Consider the following 16,441-nt stretch of genomic DNA (forward strand, 5'->3'; position numbering starts at 1 on the left):
ATCACCCCTCAGTTCACTTCTTCTTGAGGGTTCTGGGCTTGATGGTAACATAATCCACCAAGAGGCACCAGAAGGCAGACTGCCTCTAAAATACAAGTTTTATACTTTCCAAAGATGAAAACTCAAATTTCAGCAACTGACATGCAGACTTCCTAAGCCGTCAATGCCTAAATCTGGGGGAGTGGTCTCTGCACCCAGAGAGCTTTCAAAGGCTAGCTTACACTTTCAAAACATGGCTTCGGACACGCTTTGTTAAAGCTCTCTGAACGCCAGTCTAAGCTCCTGTCCCTAAGTAAAATGGTTGGATGGTTTATGCCTCCCCTCCTTTGAAGAGCCTCCCCTGACTGCCGCACAAGATTAGGAGGAAAGGGTTCTTATGATTACCTTCACGCCAAACTGGCCCAGAAACGTGATACACAGATATACTGAGGCTTTTGGTGGACAAACCCTGGCCTCTTCTAAGCAGACCAGACCTGCCAGCCCAAGGCCCACTATTCCATCCTGGTCTGCTGTACTTCAGAGACCCCCTTTTGGACTGATTACAGATATTTTGTTGTACTACCTCACTTGTAGGTTTACCTTTTTGGTAGCCATTTTACCTGTTGGGTGTATTTCTAAATAGGCAGCTCTTTTCTGTAAAGAACCTTTTCTTGTTTTGCACATGGGCAAAGTGGTTTTGAGACCAACCTACCTAAGGTAGTCTCTTCTTTCCATTTCAGTGAGGACATTGCTTTTTCTGCCCTCTGTCCTGCCCCTCCCTAACACATAATGGGGAAACTGTTCTACATTGTCTGAATGTGATCAGGGCTGTCAGTCTGCCTGAAAGTTACAGCTTGTTTTTGCAAGAATGAGTCACTCTGTCCTGTCCATGGGCACTCATAGAGGGCATCCTGCTTCACCATTGCTAGATGGATCAGACAACTAATTCCCAGGGCATACTCTCTTAAGGAACAGTTTCCACTTTCCTTTTCAGAGGCCATTCCACCAGGGCTGTTGGTGCCTCTTGGGCTTTTCATTCTCAAGCATATGCTTGCCAGATTTGCTGTTATACATTATCCGGGTTTTACCAGGTAGATGTTTAGGCCTCAGCTGATACAAGCTTCAGTCGCAAGGTGTTTCAAGCTGCTGCTCATGTTGTTTAACCCTTGTTTTTTTGTTGGCCTGTTGGCATTTGGTTTGCTATGTTGTTCTCCACTCGTACGTTTATTACTTGGTTACATCCCATGGTCTATGAATTGTCCTAAGAAGTACTCTAAGATGAAAGGAATTTTACTATCCTGTAAATTTATCTTGGAGTGCTCCTTTTTGCTTGCTAAAAGATTGAGTCTCGCTCAGTGGGTTCGGTTATATGAGTATGCGGGCAGCCCTAGCATGTTTTTGCCAGTGTCCAACCACCTGAAAGTAGCTGCATATAACCCATAGTCTATGACTGAGTTTTGTATCCTATACTGTACTTCATCATAGCAAATTTATAGATTAGTCAGAATTCATACTTTTCTGTTTCGGTAGTTTTATTAAATTTTCAAGAAAATACAGATCAACAATTTTGCCCATGCAGAGGCTGTACCAAACTGCCAGGAACATACAGAACATTAAAACTAGTGCAAGTAGTTGAAAAATTATGGGAAACCTTTAGAACACCCGAAAAGGTGACCCACTTCCATGAACCGCATACAAACGTAAATGTAAATGGTAAAAGCCTATGTTGGCAGTGGGGGAAGGGAAAGGGAGGCAGGTCATTGTAGAAACAAATGGGGGGGGGGAAGAAAAGAAAGATCTAACAGCCCCCAAAAACCTGGAACAAGGGTAAAATAAGCTATAGGCAAATGAAGCTGGAGTTTTATGCTGAGAAGCACATATCCAGGTCAGGTCCGCCCACCGCTGCTAGGTCCGCCCACCGCTGCAAAAATTAAAAGCCAGCAGCTGCACATACTGCAGCTGCTGACTTTCAATAATAGGACACTTGCCTGTCCTGGAGTCCAGCGATGTTGGCACCGCAGCTGATGTTTCCATCAGCTGTTGGGTGCTGCTGCCTCCATTACGAGTAAGGGAATCCGGCAGTGTAGCCTTACGGCTTCATGCTGGGAACCCTACTGCGCATGGGCGCCGCTCCTCTCTCTTTACTGGCCCGGCGGCCAGAGGAGGGAGCCCTGCGGTGACGTCAATACCCGCGGCTGAGGCTCCTGGAAGTGGGGACAGGATACCTGTGAAAGACAGGTATCCTGTCCCCCCCCCCCCCCCCCAAAAGGTGCCAACCGGAAAGGGGGGGAGCACAATGAGCGGAAGTTCCACTTTTGGGTGGAACCCCGCTTTAAGGAATTTTGGTCATGAGTCAGTGAGGATATTAGAAGGTTTCCCATTAACAATCAGCGTAACATATTTATATATGTTTTAACTTCTAGTAAGGCCACCATTGGTCTTTTTCTACCTTCTGTCAATAGTCTATTTAGCCGATATAAAAAGTGGCCAGCTTTTCTTCAGGATTAGATAGAACTTGGTATAGGGAGGTGCAAAAAAGCTAAACTAGGGGAGTAGTGACAGTTTGGATAAGACTGAAAGTTCTGGACCTAAAAGACATATCTATTTTGGACAGGACCACCATGTGTGGAGCACATGTCTCAAAAGGCCACATCCCAGAAGCACCTGTCACTGATCTACTTCCCTGTACCACCTGGAGAGGACATTGTGGGCTGCTTCCATGTTAGGAGGTTTTAGTTATTTGAGACCAGATCTTGCTCTATTCCTCAGGAGATGTTGGTTTTGTCAAGTTATGTTCCTATTTCGTAACATTTCATGGGGGACTGCTTTTACATGATTCTTGCAAGCCAAGTACAGAGTTGAAATTTGTTTGGGGCACCACAGCACATAAAGGTAGACCCATTCAAAGATCAATTTAGCATAGGGGAATTTAGAGTTCCAGATAGAGAAGGGGATCCAATGTATAATTTTCCATAGTACTGTTTCTGAGGAGGTTTATGGTGTTCCTGAAAGGCTGGCCAGGATGGGGAAAAGCTGGTAGGTAAGGGAGTGATGAATATGAAACCATTGAGCAGTCCACAAAGCAAATGACCTAGGAGAATTCATCTTTGTTTAAAAAAGAGGTTTTTAACAGGTAAAAGGGGTAAGAAAGGAGACACTCGATTGGTAGAGTTTCGTAGCAAATTTCAAACGGGGGGATGAGCTGAATGAGGGAGCCAAAGCTGAGATCAGAATTGGGTCACAGTTTGGAAACACTGAAAAGGCCCAAAGGGAATATCCCTGATTGCATGTAGCAAGGTAAGTTAAAAAAAAAATCTGAGTGACCTGGTAGTATTTTTCTTATATTGGGGATGCTTAAACCAACCTGTAATTTATGCATGTAGAGAGTGGTGATAATTTTCACTGGAAAAGAGGGAAGAATAATGCAAGGTAAGTTTGATCTCTAGATCCAATGATAAGTCGTCTGGGTAAAGGGAATTTGCGAATGGTTACAGAATACTACTTCTGAAGTAAGTTCAGGACAGTGGATTTGGCCTAAATGATCTTAAAGCGGTATTAAATAGAAAAACAAAAATGATTATTATTATACAGTATATCACAAACCTGAGTACACCCCTAAATTTTTTGTAAATATTTTATTATATATTTTCATGTGACAATACTGAAGAAATAACACTTTGCTACAATGTAAAGTAGTGAGTGTACAGCTTGTATAACAGCGTAAATTTGCTGCCCCCTCAAAATAACACACAGCCATTAATGTCTAAACCGCTGGCAACAAAAAAGTTCACCCTTATGTGAAAATGTCAAATTGGGCCCGAAGTGTCAATATTTTGTGTGGCCACCATTATTTTCCATCACTGCCTTAACCCTCTTGGGCATGATGTTCACCAGAGCTTCACTCATTGCCACTGCACTCCTCTTCCACTCCTCCATGACAACATCACAGAGCTGGTGGATTTATAGACCTTAGGCTCCTCCACCTTCTGTTTGAGGATGCCCCACAGATGCTAAATAAGGGTTTGGATCTGGAGACATGCTTGGCCAGTCCATCACCTTTACCCTCAGCTTCTTTAGCAAGGCAGTGGTAGCCTTGGAGGTGTGTTTGGAGTCGTTATAATGTTGGAATAAACCACAAAAAATACCGCGCTACCATAAAAGGTGTGCTACTAATAATTAGTAGAATATTACAAGCTGCAGTCCTAAAGTGAGGCGTGCACACAAATATACAAAGAAAAATCAAAAAAAGACTGCGCTAAAATTAGAACACATATTAAACAACATATATGATTATGTGAATATTAAGAAATTCAATCAATCAAATAATCGAAAATAAATGTGCTTAAGTATAAACCATATAGTGGGAATATATGGAAAATGTGGTGAACCAGATATGACACAAAATTGCAATATTGAAATTGTATGTGTCAAATGGCAAAAGTATATCCAAAGGTGTAGTAAAAATGTTCAAAGGAAATAAATCCTTGGAGCCAAAGCAGATGGAATAGGTGATCAAACGGTTAAACACTCAACACCCAGTGAGAAATCCTCCACCTTAATAGATATACGCTTACCAGAGGTAAGCTAGATAACAGCTTATCAATAGATATCCACACGGGGGACACAACTCCTTGGATCTCCTCACAAGGAAGGGGTAGGCAGGAACTTTCTTACAGCGAACCTCAGACAGCATGCCAGGGGAACCCAGAAAAATGAAAAATTTCCTCCATAGTGTGAATCCGTATGGTTATTTATTAAAATATGGTAAATACACTTACATAAAATCTTGGTTAAAAATCACAGAAACAGCCGGCCGGCTTGCATCCGTTCGACGAGATTAGGATGGAAACGATGACGTCAGCGCGTCGACCTTCCGACGTACGTTTCGTCCTATTGGACGTCGCCATGACGATGTCCAATAGGACGAAACGTACGTCGGAAGGTCGACGCGCTGACGTCATCGTTTCCATCCTAATCTCGTCGAACGGATGCAAGCCGGCCGGCTGTTTCTGTGATTTTTAACCAAGATTTTATGTAAGTGTATTTACCATATTTTAATAAATAACCATACGGATTCACACTATGGAGGAAATTTTTCATTTTTCTGGGTTCCCCTGGCATGCTGTCTGAGGTTCGCTGTAAGAAAGTTCCTGCCTACCCCTTCCTTGTGAGGAGATCCAAGGAGTTGTGTCCCCCGTGTGGATATCTATTGATATAATGTTGGAATACTGCCCTGCGGCCCAGTCTCCGAAGGAAGGGGATCATGCTCTGCTTCAGTATGTCACAGTACATGTTGGCATTTATGGTTCCCTCAATGAATTGTACCTCCCCAGTGCCGGCAGCACTCATGCAGCCCCAGACCATGACACTCCAACCACCATGCTTGACTGTAGGCAAGACACACTTATCTTTGTACTCCTCACCTGGTTGCCGCCACACGCTTCACACCATCTGAACCAAATAAGTTTAACTTGGCCTCATCCGACCACAGGACATGGTTTAAGTAATCAATGTCCTTAGTCTGCTTGTCTTCAGCAAACTTTTTGCGGGCTTTCTTGTGCTTCATCTTTAGAAGAGGCTTCCTTCTGGGACGACAGCCATGCAAACCAATTTTATGCAGTGTGTGGCGTATCATCTGAGCACTGACAGGCTGACCCCCCACCCCTTCAACCTCTGCAGCAGTGGTGGCAGCACTCATATGTCTATTTCCCAAAGACAACCTCTAAATATGACGCTGAGCATGTGCACTCAACCTCTTTGGTCGACCATGGCGAGGCCTGTTCTGAGTAAAACCTGTCTTGTTAAACCGCTGTATGGTCTTGACCATGCTGCAGCTCAGTTTCAGGGACTTGGCAATCTTCTTATAGCCTAGGCAATCTTTATGTAGAGCAACAATATTTTTCAGATCCTCAGAGAGTTCGTTGCCATGAGGTGCCATGTTGAACCTCCAGTGACCAGTATGAGAGAATGAGAGCGATAACACCAAATTTAACACACCTGCTCCCCAGTCATACCTGAGACCTTGTAACACTAATGAGTCACATGACACTGGGGAGGGAAAATGGTATTTGGGCCCAATTTGGACATTTTCACTTAGGGGTGTACTCACTTATGTTGCCAGCAGTTTAGACATTAATGGCTGTGTGTTGAGCTATTTTGAGGGGACAGCAAATTTACACTGTTATACAAGCTGTACACACACTACTTTACAGTGTAGCCAAGTATTTCTTCAGTGTTGTCACATGAATAAATATAGTAAAAAATTTACAAAAAATGTGAGAGGTGTACTTTTGTGAGCTACTGTATAATATTATTTTCAGCTGGTGATCTTTCCAGTAAGTTTGGCATTTGTCAACAGACCAAGCCATCCAGCAAAGTGGCAATTAGAGAATTGCAACAAACTATTAAAAACTGACTGGGGTGCTTACAATGGTCGGCTTTTCATTAATGGTAAAATTGTTATCCCAAAATGTTACTGCTTAAAAAGTGTTACATGTTATCTGGAGTTTAGCTTTAATTTGTTAGTAAATCTGCTAGTACATCTAACGCTACAAGATTGATAATGCTGCTGTTTCCATGGCATCACCAGTATGTGAATGTATTGCATGTGTAGGATAAAGACTTTAGTAATATTTAAAAAAAAAAAAAAAAAAACATACTTCTCTTTTAATTTTATTTCTTAATCTTTTTTTAACATATTCATTTATGTATGTATGCATAGATTTAGAAGTAGATGGCACCAGAAGTCCTACATGCTTTTATGTTGTATGTTAATGAAAAAAAAATTTAAATATACGTTCTTTACCAAAAAAACTCCATTGTAAAGATGATATGTTTTTGCAGCTATGCAGAGGTTGGTGCAGAGAGAAGGCGAGAACAAGGTTTAGAAGATTCACCACCTGCCATCATCTCAGATAAAGTGAGTCATTTTGATTGTCTAACAGATCAGAAGCGCACTAAGGATGGGACAGGAACTGCTTTTTTTTTTTTTTTTTTTTTTTTTTTTTTGTGTATATAAAAGTTTTACACACCCCTGTTAACATGTCAGGTCTCTGTGATGAAAAAAAAAAAAAAAAAGGAGACAAAGATGAATCATTTCAGAACGTTTTCCACCTTTTAATGTGACATAATGTGACAACTGTGCAACTCGATTGAAAAACAAACTGAAATCTTTTATGGGGGGGAAGTAAAAATTAAAAACGAAAATAATGTGGTTTCAGAAGTGTGCACACCCTCTTATAACTAGGGATGTAGCTGTGTTCAGAATTAAGCAATCACATTCAAACTCATGTTAAATAGGAGTCAGTACACACCTGCCATCATTTAAAATGCCTCTGATTAACCCCAAATAAAGTTAAGCTATTCTAGTAGGTCTTTCCTGACATTTTCTTAGTTGCATCTTAAAACAAAAGCCATGGACCGCAGAGAGCTTCCAAATCATCAGAGGGATCTCATTGTTAAAAGGTACCAGTCAGGAGAACGGTACAAAAGAATTTCCAAGGCATTAGACATGCCATGGAACACAGTGAAGACAGTCCTCATCAAGTGAGAAAATAAGGCAAAACAGTGACATTGCCAAGAACTGAACAGCCCTCCATAATTGAAGAAAAGTGGTCGGGGAGGCTACCAAGAGGCCTACAGCAACATTAAAGTAGCTGCAGGAATATCTGGCAAGTACTGGCTGTGTGGTACATGTGACCACAATTTCCCATAATGGCCATAATTTCAAAAGATATGTTTGACGCAAAAACACTGCACATCACCAAAAGAACACCATACCCACAGTGAAGCATGGTGGTGGCAGCATCACGCTTTGGGGCTGTTTCTCTTCAGCTAGAACAGGGGTCTTAGTCAAGTTAGAGGGCATTATGAACAGTTCCAAATACCAGCCCATATTGGCACAAAACCTTTAGGCTTCTGCTAGAAAGCTGAACATGATGAGGAACTTCATCTTTTAGCATGGCAACGACCCAAACCATACATCCAAATCAACAAATGAATGGCTTCACCAGAAGAAGATTAAAGTTTTGGAATGACCTAGCCAGAGCCCAGACCTGAATCCGATTTGAAAATCTGTGGGGTGATCTGAAGAGGGCTGTGCACAGGAGATGCCCTCGCAATCTGACAGATTTGAAGTGTTTTTGCAAAGGAGACTGGGCAAATATTGCCAAGTCAAAATGTGCCATGCTGATAGACTCCTACCCAAAAAGACTGAGTACTGTAATAAAATCAAAAGCTGCTTCAACAAAGTATTAGTTTAAGGGTGTGCACACTTGTGCAACCATATTTTAGTTTTTTATTTTTACTTCACTCCACCTAAAATATTTCAGTTTGTTGTTCAACTGAGTTGTACAGTTTATAGGTCACATTAACCACTTGCCGACCAGCCGCCGCAGTTGTACTACAGCAGAATGGCACGGCTGGGCGAAACAATATCATGTAACGTCGCTTCGCCCTGTGTCCACTAGAGGCGCATGCGCGCAAACCCCCGCTCGCCCCCGAGCCGATGCGAGTGCCCGGCGGTCTCGATCGGGCTCCTGGGCTCTCTGAGGGGAGAAGCGACAGATTCCCTGCCTGTTACAGGGTACAGAGTATGAACAGCAATCTGTTATCTTCCCTGCAGAGTCCCCATCCCCCTTCAGTTAGAACACACACTAGGACACGTTTAACCCCTTCACTGCCCTCTAGTGTCAACCCCTTCACTGGGGTTTTACAGTAATCAATGCATTTTTAATCGCACTGATCACTGTATTAATGCCAATGGTCCCAAAAATGTGTCAGAATTGTCCGACGTGTCCGCCATTATGTCGCAGTCATGATAAAAATCGCAGATCGCCGCCATTACTAGTAAAAAAAAAAAAATTAATAATGAAAATGCTATAAATCTATCCCCTATTTCAGGGATATGCAATTAGTGGACCTCCAGATGTTGCAGAACTACAAGTCCCATGAGGCATAGCAAGACTCTGACAGCCAAAAGCATGGCACCCAGAGGCATGATGGGACTTGTAGTTTTGCAACAGCTGGAGGTCCACTAATTGCATATTCCTGTCTTATTTTGTAGACGCTATAACTTTTGCGCAAACCAATCAATATATGCTTATTGCGTTTTTTTTGTTTTGTAGAAGAAAACATATCAGCCTAATCTGAGGAAAAAAAATGTTTTTTTATATATTTTTAGGGGATATTTATTATAGCAAAAAGTAAAAAATATTGCATTTTTTTTCAAAATTGCCGCTCTTTTTTTTGTTTATAGCACAAAAAATAAAAACCTCAGAGGTGATCATATACCACCAAAAGAATGGGGGAAAAAAGGACGCCAATTTTGTTTGGGTGCAACGTCGCACGACCGCACAATTGTCAGTTAAAGCAACGCAGTGCCAAATCGCAAAAAGTGATCTGGTCAGGAAGGGGGTAAAATCTTCCGGGGCTCAATCGGTTATAGGTGGAAAAAGTTCTGAAATGATTTATCTTTGTCTCATTTCTTTACATCACAGAAACTTGATATTTTGTAGGGGTGTGTAGACTTTTTAAATCCACTGTATATCACATTAGTTGTAATGTGCTTGTATAAGCCTGGAGTAGAGTTTTTGCTATCTGTGAGGAAGTGTTACATGACTTATAATTTTGGATATATTTTTGTGCCTTCAGAACCAAGACTCTATCTCAGACAGTCGCATACATAAGGACAGCCTAAAGGATGCTTTGGAAAGGTTTGATGACAGCAGGACGCCGTCACCATCATCCAAGAGTTCTATCAAGTCATCGTCTCACACAGCAGTGTCCGATCCATCATGTGAGTAGAAGCTCTTTTGAAATGGTATTTATTGCGTTTTTGATAAGCGCTATATATTTATTGGAGTGAAGAAGTGTGGCGCTAATGGGTAGTGGGACTCCTGTCGCTAAAACAGGTAAAAAAAGTGGTTAGGAGAGAGTGAAAACTCCTTTAGTGTAAAAGTGTTTGTAAGGTATACATAAAAATATATATTGGGTAATAAACACAGTACAAGTGAAAACCCAGTATGTGTTGAAGAATATAAAAAAACTCAGTGAAAAAGAAAATTTAGAAGAAACTAGTTAAGAAAACAATCAAAAATACATGGTACAGCAAATACATATCAATGTCAGGTGAGCTGAGTGTGTTAATCCACAGAATTGGAGTTCAATGGAGGTGGTAGATCAGAAAAAGAGCACCGGTGTCCCCAAGGGGAAAAATATAAAAAATATATATATATACAGAGGAACTCAAAAGTCTTTTAAATGGCAAGATGGGATAGTCTCATTCAGTCCCACAGGTAATTAGATGTAAACTGTCTTCTCAAGAGGTAACCTGAGGGTTATTGAGGAAGGACCCGACCAATGTGTTGGATCTTGGCTCAAATGGATAATTCTCACCAGGAGACAGGCAGAAGTAAAAAAGCAAAAGAATGCCCTTACCAGATCCGGTGGACTCACAGGCCGTAGCGGTGAGTCAAACGAGCCTATACCGTTAAACGGTGTGGGGTAAAGGTGTGTGGGAGAACTTGTAGACCATCTTGTCAGCAGTCCTCATACGAAGCACCGATTTGGAGTCCGGGATCCCCAGGGTATGGTTCCAATCAGCAGATCACCGTTTCCTCAGAAAGCCATCATATGTGCAAATAGGCAAAAAAGGAAAAAAAAGGAAGAAAACTCCACATAGTGTAAATCCTTAATTAGCAAAAAGCATAAGAGCACTTTATTTAGGGAGTGTACTCCAAAAAAATGTTGTTACAAGCAAGGGGCGGTAAAAACTCGGCCCAAAATAAATTAAAAACCGGCATAAAAGTAATAAAAACAGGCGCAGTGGATGGTGGTGGGGTATAAACATAGGACCCATTGGGTCCTATGTTTATACCCCACCACCATCCACTGCGCCTGTTTTTATTACTTTTATGCCGGTTTTTAATTTATTTTGGGCCGAGTTTTTACCGCCCCTTGCTTGTAACAACATTTTTTTGGAGTACACTCCCTAAATAAAGTGCTCTTATGCTTTTTGCTAATTAAGGATTTACACTATGTGGAGTTTTCTTCCTTTTTTTTCCTTTTTTGCCTATTTGCACATATGATGGCTTTCTGAGGAAACGGTGATCTGCTGATTGGAACCATACCCTGGGGATCCCGGACTCCAAATCGGTGCTTCGTATGAGGACTGCTGACAAGATGGTCTACAAGTTCTCCCACACACCTTTACCCCACACCGTTTAACGGTATAGGCTCGTTTGACTCACCGCTACGGCCTGTGAGTCCACCGGATCTGGTAAGGGCATTCTTTTGCTTTTTTACTTCTGCCTGTCTCCTGGTGAGAATTATCCATTTGAGCCAAGATCCAACACATTGGTCGGGTCCTTCCTCAATAACCCTCAGGTTACCTCTTGAGAAGACAGTTTACATCTAATTACCTGTGGGACTGAATGAGACTATCCCATCTTGCCATTTAAAAGACTTTTGAGTTCCTCTGTATATATATATATTTTTTATATTTTTCCCCTTGGGGACACCGGTGCTCTTTTTCTGATCTACCACCTCCATTGAACTCCAATTCTGTGGATTAACACACTCAGCTCACCTGACATTGATATGTATTTGCTGTACCATGTATTTTTGATTGTTTTCTTAACTAGTTTCTTCTAAATTTTCTTTTTCACTGAGTTTTTTTATATTCTTCAACACATACTGGTTTTTCACTTGTACTGTGTTTATTACCCAATATATATTTTTATGTATACCTTACAAACACTTTTACACTAAAGGAGTTTTCACTCTCTCCTAACCACTTTTTTTACCTGTTTTAGCGACAGGAGTCCCACTACCCATTAGCGCCACACTTCTTCACTCCAACTTTCACTTTGCAAACGGTCATTTTGCTGTGTTGGCTGCTTCATTTTCATCCAAGAGCTGGCGCAACTTTTACATTTTTTCCTTACACGTGCTATATATTTATTGGATGTTGTTAAATGTGTCTTTCTTTCTCGTCCATTGAGGCACACGGTAATTCATAAACAGGTTATACTGCTGTCTACAGGAGCTTGGGACACTGGCAAATAGTAAAATTGTAAGCCAGTCCCTTTTATGACCCCTTTTCTACCCAGCATGCCTCAGTGTTTTTTAGTGTCCTGGGTGATTTAACGCCTTTTCTACATCTCTTCTGATTAAAATTCTATCTATCGTAACCGTACAGTACAGAGTACAAGATGAGTATTCATAGACACTAGGTTGTATAGGCTTATACCTTGAGGTGATTGGACACTGGCAAAGCTTTTGAAGACATGCCCCCTAGGTGCCTGACCTATAACCCTACTACACTGTGAGTTTATATTTTTTGTTACGAGTCCTAAGGTAATGAACCTCTTTTCCCTTACAGAGAAATAGCTTAACTAGTTTATTATTTAATCTTCAAATTCTTCAATCAACTTAATCAATGACTCACTGTCTTTTAATACCACATTAGAAGCAGTGCAACCTCAGTAAAACATTGTTAGCTGATCTGGATGCCACACCTTGGGGTGGCCTGTAATCTTGCTTCAGGCTGTGGATCCTGCACAGGTACACAACTAAGCACTTTGTGCAACAAGTGTAGTCAACCACAAGGTTCTATACAGGGCCATGGTCCTTCCCTATAGAACCCAGACTCTGAAGACCCCATCAGGGGTATGCACACTGTGACTAGCAAAGGCTGCACTTTTTTTTTTAAAGGAGCCAGCAGAGTGAACAGACAGGCTTACTCTGTATCTCTGACCATTACTGTAAAAACTGGGTCTATGTTTGGAATGTATTCACTTTTACAGTGTAAGCTTTTGAAACTTGGTGCTAAAACTCAGTCACTCAGAGCTTAGTCTCAGGTGGATGACCAGTTGTTACATCACACCATCAGTCGCAAAATTTATCTCTACTTTCGCCTAGAGACCCTTTAGGGTACTCAGGCGCTTCCTCCCACCCTTAAAACCCGAGAGCCTCGCCAAGAACGATCAATATCCATGTTGCTGCATGCTCCTTTCCAACCCACTTGACCCTTTTTTCACACCTGACTCCGTGAGTACCTCACAGGTGATCACCCTCACCCGTAGCTCAGGCAGAAGCCAGGCAAAAAAGCAACCATGGCAGAAACTCCGTCAAAGGCCCACATAACCCTCAGTTTAAACATGAAAATGCTTCCCTTGCATTGAGCAGGACCTGATTTTAACACTGGTCTCTGTATCTTATTCTGTTTCAGCACATACAGCCTAACTGACAAAGGAAGATTTTCCTGAATCTATGTCACGATGTCTCGGACAACTAACGACTTTAATACAGCCATCACTGTTCAGGGCCCAAAATGCCAGACTCCTTCTCCAGCTCTACAGACTCTACTTGAGTTGGAGCCCAATATGCCTGCCCTAGAAAAGGCAGATGTTAAAGGAAATGCAGAAGACCCAGAGGCGGTGTTAGAGGAAGATTTCTCACCTGCTGGATCTTATGCATCTGATGTTAGTGGCTTCATGCAATTTGCTTGCTAATGTTGATATGCTCACTTCTGCTGTGGGCAGAAGCCCGGCATTGTTGCACTTGGTTCTTCTCCTTCTAGCAGGGTCCCTTCAGATACAAAGATACCTGCTAAATCTAAAAATACATTCTCAGTTTATGAACAAAGCGAATGAGCAATCTGAGCTTGATGTCAATCCAGAGAAGATTTAATTTCTCTGAAAATCATCCCCAAACGCTATCCAGTGGAGAAAGAGTTCACTAATAAGTTTTCCAGTTGCTGATCCTGCCATCAAGTGTTTGTAAGCCTCTGAAATGTAAAATAAATAAAGCATATCCCTCTATAGTATGTTTCCATCTAAAGCACCTATTGTGGTTCCTATGTGGTCTCTCTCCCTCTATCTGTATAAGTCACTTCTGACCATTTATGCTGACACCACAGATTCCCGGGGGATGGTCCATCCCCCTCAAGCACATAGGTGATTGCAAGCTTCAGTTGTGCATGTTTCCCTATGAGACACTGTAGAAGGGGTGTCCATTCCCCAAAATTTGTGCTTTTAGGAGGCTATAGAGAGGAAACGGCTGCAGATAAAACGATACAACTTATTTGGGAGGATTTGTTTTATCTGTGTGTCACCTGAGGCTAGTCACTTGAGTCGGTAATATGTAAGGTTTTACAACCACAAAACCTCACACTGTACCAATTAAAGATGTTCCTTCATTCAAAGATTTTGCAGATAGGAAGTTTGAAAAGCTCTTGCTGCTATTTTGCAGATAAGCAGTTTGAAAAGCTCTTGCTGTTGGTTGCCCTGCTGTTTTGTGTGATTGCCCTAGAAAAAGCAATAAAACAAATTTCCAGAATGGCTCTAATCCTCATTCACATGCGCAGAATCTTGTGGCTTAAAGCCTGAACAGCTGAAGCTGACTGCAAAAAAAAATACATATGCCTTTTGAAGGAGAATGTCTTTTTTTTTTTTGGTAAGGCACTTGACAGATTCAAGATGTCACAGTAGGGAAACAGGAGATTCTAAAACCTCAGGAGCCTTTACCTATTCAAAACACATAGGGCCTAATCGCTCCACCCAGGCTTTATCTTTAAAACCTAAGTTCTGCCCTTCCTTTTTGGCATAAGACTTGGCCCCCAAAGCCAATCATGTCTTCCCGAAAGCCATCTTCCCAATGAAGAGGTGCCCCTACCCCTGAAAGTGGGGGGAACTCTGTAACAATTTTTCTCTCTCTTAGGGTTACAGATGTTCCAAAACTGTGGGTTCAAACAGTGATTTCAAGGGGGTACAAAAAAAAAGTTCAAAACTCTACCCATTCAGCTTTTTCTTCTCTCAAATCAACCAAAATCTGCCCAAGGACAGTCAGATTTGCTGAATGCTCTATACCATCTCCTGTTCCAAGGAGTAGTTGTGCCAGTACCCAAATGCTAAACAGTTGGATGCCATTTTTACAACAAAGTTCTTGCTGGGGGATCCTGCTCTTCACCCTCTTTTAGCTGAGACTTTATATTGCCCGACCATGGCTGACTGGCCAGAAGACCTTAAGGGGACCTTAGCACTGCTACAGTTATTCCAAAGCTTATAGAATGCACAAAGAAAAGGGCTGTATTTTTAAACTCCAGTTGTGGTAAGCCATCACCTCTTGGAGGCAAGTATGTGAACTGGCAGCCTTTTCCCCGCAATGAACCCTTCCTTGTTTTGCATAAGGACAAGGCGGTTTTAGAGCCCCGGACATCCTTCTTGCCAAAGGTAGTTTCTGCCTTTCACCTCTACAAGGACATTGTTTTTCCATCACTCTGTCTGGTCCCAGTTCACCAGAAAGGAAATCCCCCTCTATTGTTTGGATATGATTCAGGCTACGAAAGTCTCTCTTCGTCCCAGGAAAAATGATTTCTGTTTTGTAATCCCACATGGACCATGTTTTGGTGTCTCAGGCAAACATCCTCCAAGCTTCAGTTCTGAGGTATCAGGTTCCACCCTTTATTGTCATTGTACAATCTAATAGCTCTGGGAATGCTTCTTGGGCATTTTGGCTGTCATTTGGTCTTCTATTCACACTTTGTTTTTTTTCACCAGGTAGACATTTTGTTTTTTTATGTGATGCCAGTTTCAGGTGGCTCTTTGTGCTGCAGGCAGTCTCCAATTTTCTGTTTTCTTTGGTCTGATAGCATTTGAGGTGTTGCCCAAATCTTAGTTGGACTGCTTTTGGAAGTCCCGAAGATGCAAGTCTTCCTGTATCCCCAATGCATGATAATGAAAATAGGATTTTTGTAGTCGCCATAAAATTATTTTCTTGGAGTCCATAGAGACGCACGTTTCACCCCTTTGTCTTTATGTACTAAAGTGATGCCTGCTGATAGTGGGGGGTTATCCTGAGCTAGCTTAAAGTTTTTTGTTAGCCCATGTCCAATGCTCCTGTAGGTGGCAGTATAACTTGAAGGTGAAAGACTCCCCCCTCAGTGAACTACAAGGAAAGAATTTAGCGATGAGCATAAACATCCTTTTTGCTGCATGTCTGTGAAAAGCAGATACGGAGATATGTAGACTTTACAATGGATGCTTTACATCTAGAATTGACCTTGTTTTCATTCACTTGAGTCTCACATGTTGTGAGATCGATGAAACATTGTCATTTTTTATTTATTTTTTTAAATCACATTTTAGTTCCAGAAGTTGTTGTGCTTTTAAAATGTTGTTGTAATGCACTATTATGTATTTTGACAGCAACCCCTACTAAGATTCCAACTGATACCAGCACCCCTCCACGACAAGCTTTATCTGGTTTGGACAAAAGAAGGTCATCAATTAGCAGTCAGGTAAGCAACCCTAATGTGTGTTTTTTTCTGTGCTCTCCAATATTAAATACATCCTTATATTCAGGAATGGAAATCCTCTAATATTTACATTTAAAAAAACTAAGAGAGGAGGACTTTATTTAAGCCTAACAGTATATTCAATGACTCCCAAAAAACTTTGAA

The 16,441-nt window shown here is 41.6% G+C and overlaps 1 protein-coding gene across 3 annotated transcripts in view; it reads left to right on the forward strand.

Moving 5' to 3' along the window:
• The window catches only part of CLOCK (clock circadian regulator), a 204,367-nt gene that overhangs the window by 160,541 nt on the left and 27,385 nt on the right, over positions 1 to 16,441 (forward strand). For all 3 annotated transcript variants that reach the window (XM_073608429.1, XM_073608431.1, XM_073608430.1), the window contains 3 exons: positions 6,823 to 6,898; positions 9,631 to 9,775; positions 16,188 to 16,279. In XM_073608429.1, coding sequence (XP_073464530.1) covers positions 6,823 to 6,898; positions 9,631 to 9,775; positions 16,188 to 16,279 — 313 coding nt within the window. The remainder of the gene's footprint in view (positions 1 to 6,822; positions 6,899 to 9,630; positions 9,776 to 16,187; positions 16,280 to 16,441) is intronic.

Source organism: Aquarana catesbeiana, linkage group LG01, assembly GCF_042186555.1.
Source record: "Aquarana catesbeiana isolate 2022-GZ linkage group LG01, ASM4218655v1, whole genome shotgun sequence".
In the NCBI taxonomy this organism is placed as follows: Eukaryota; Metazoa; Chordata; class Amphibia; order Anura; family Ranidae; genus Aquarana; species Aquarana catesbeiana.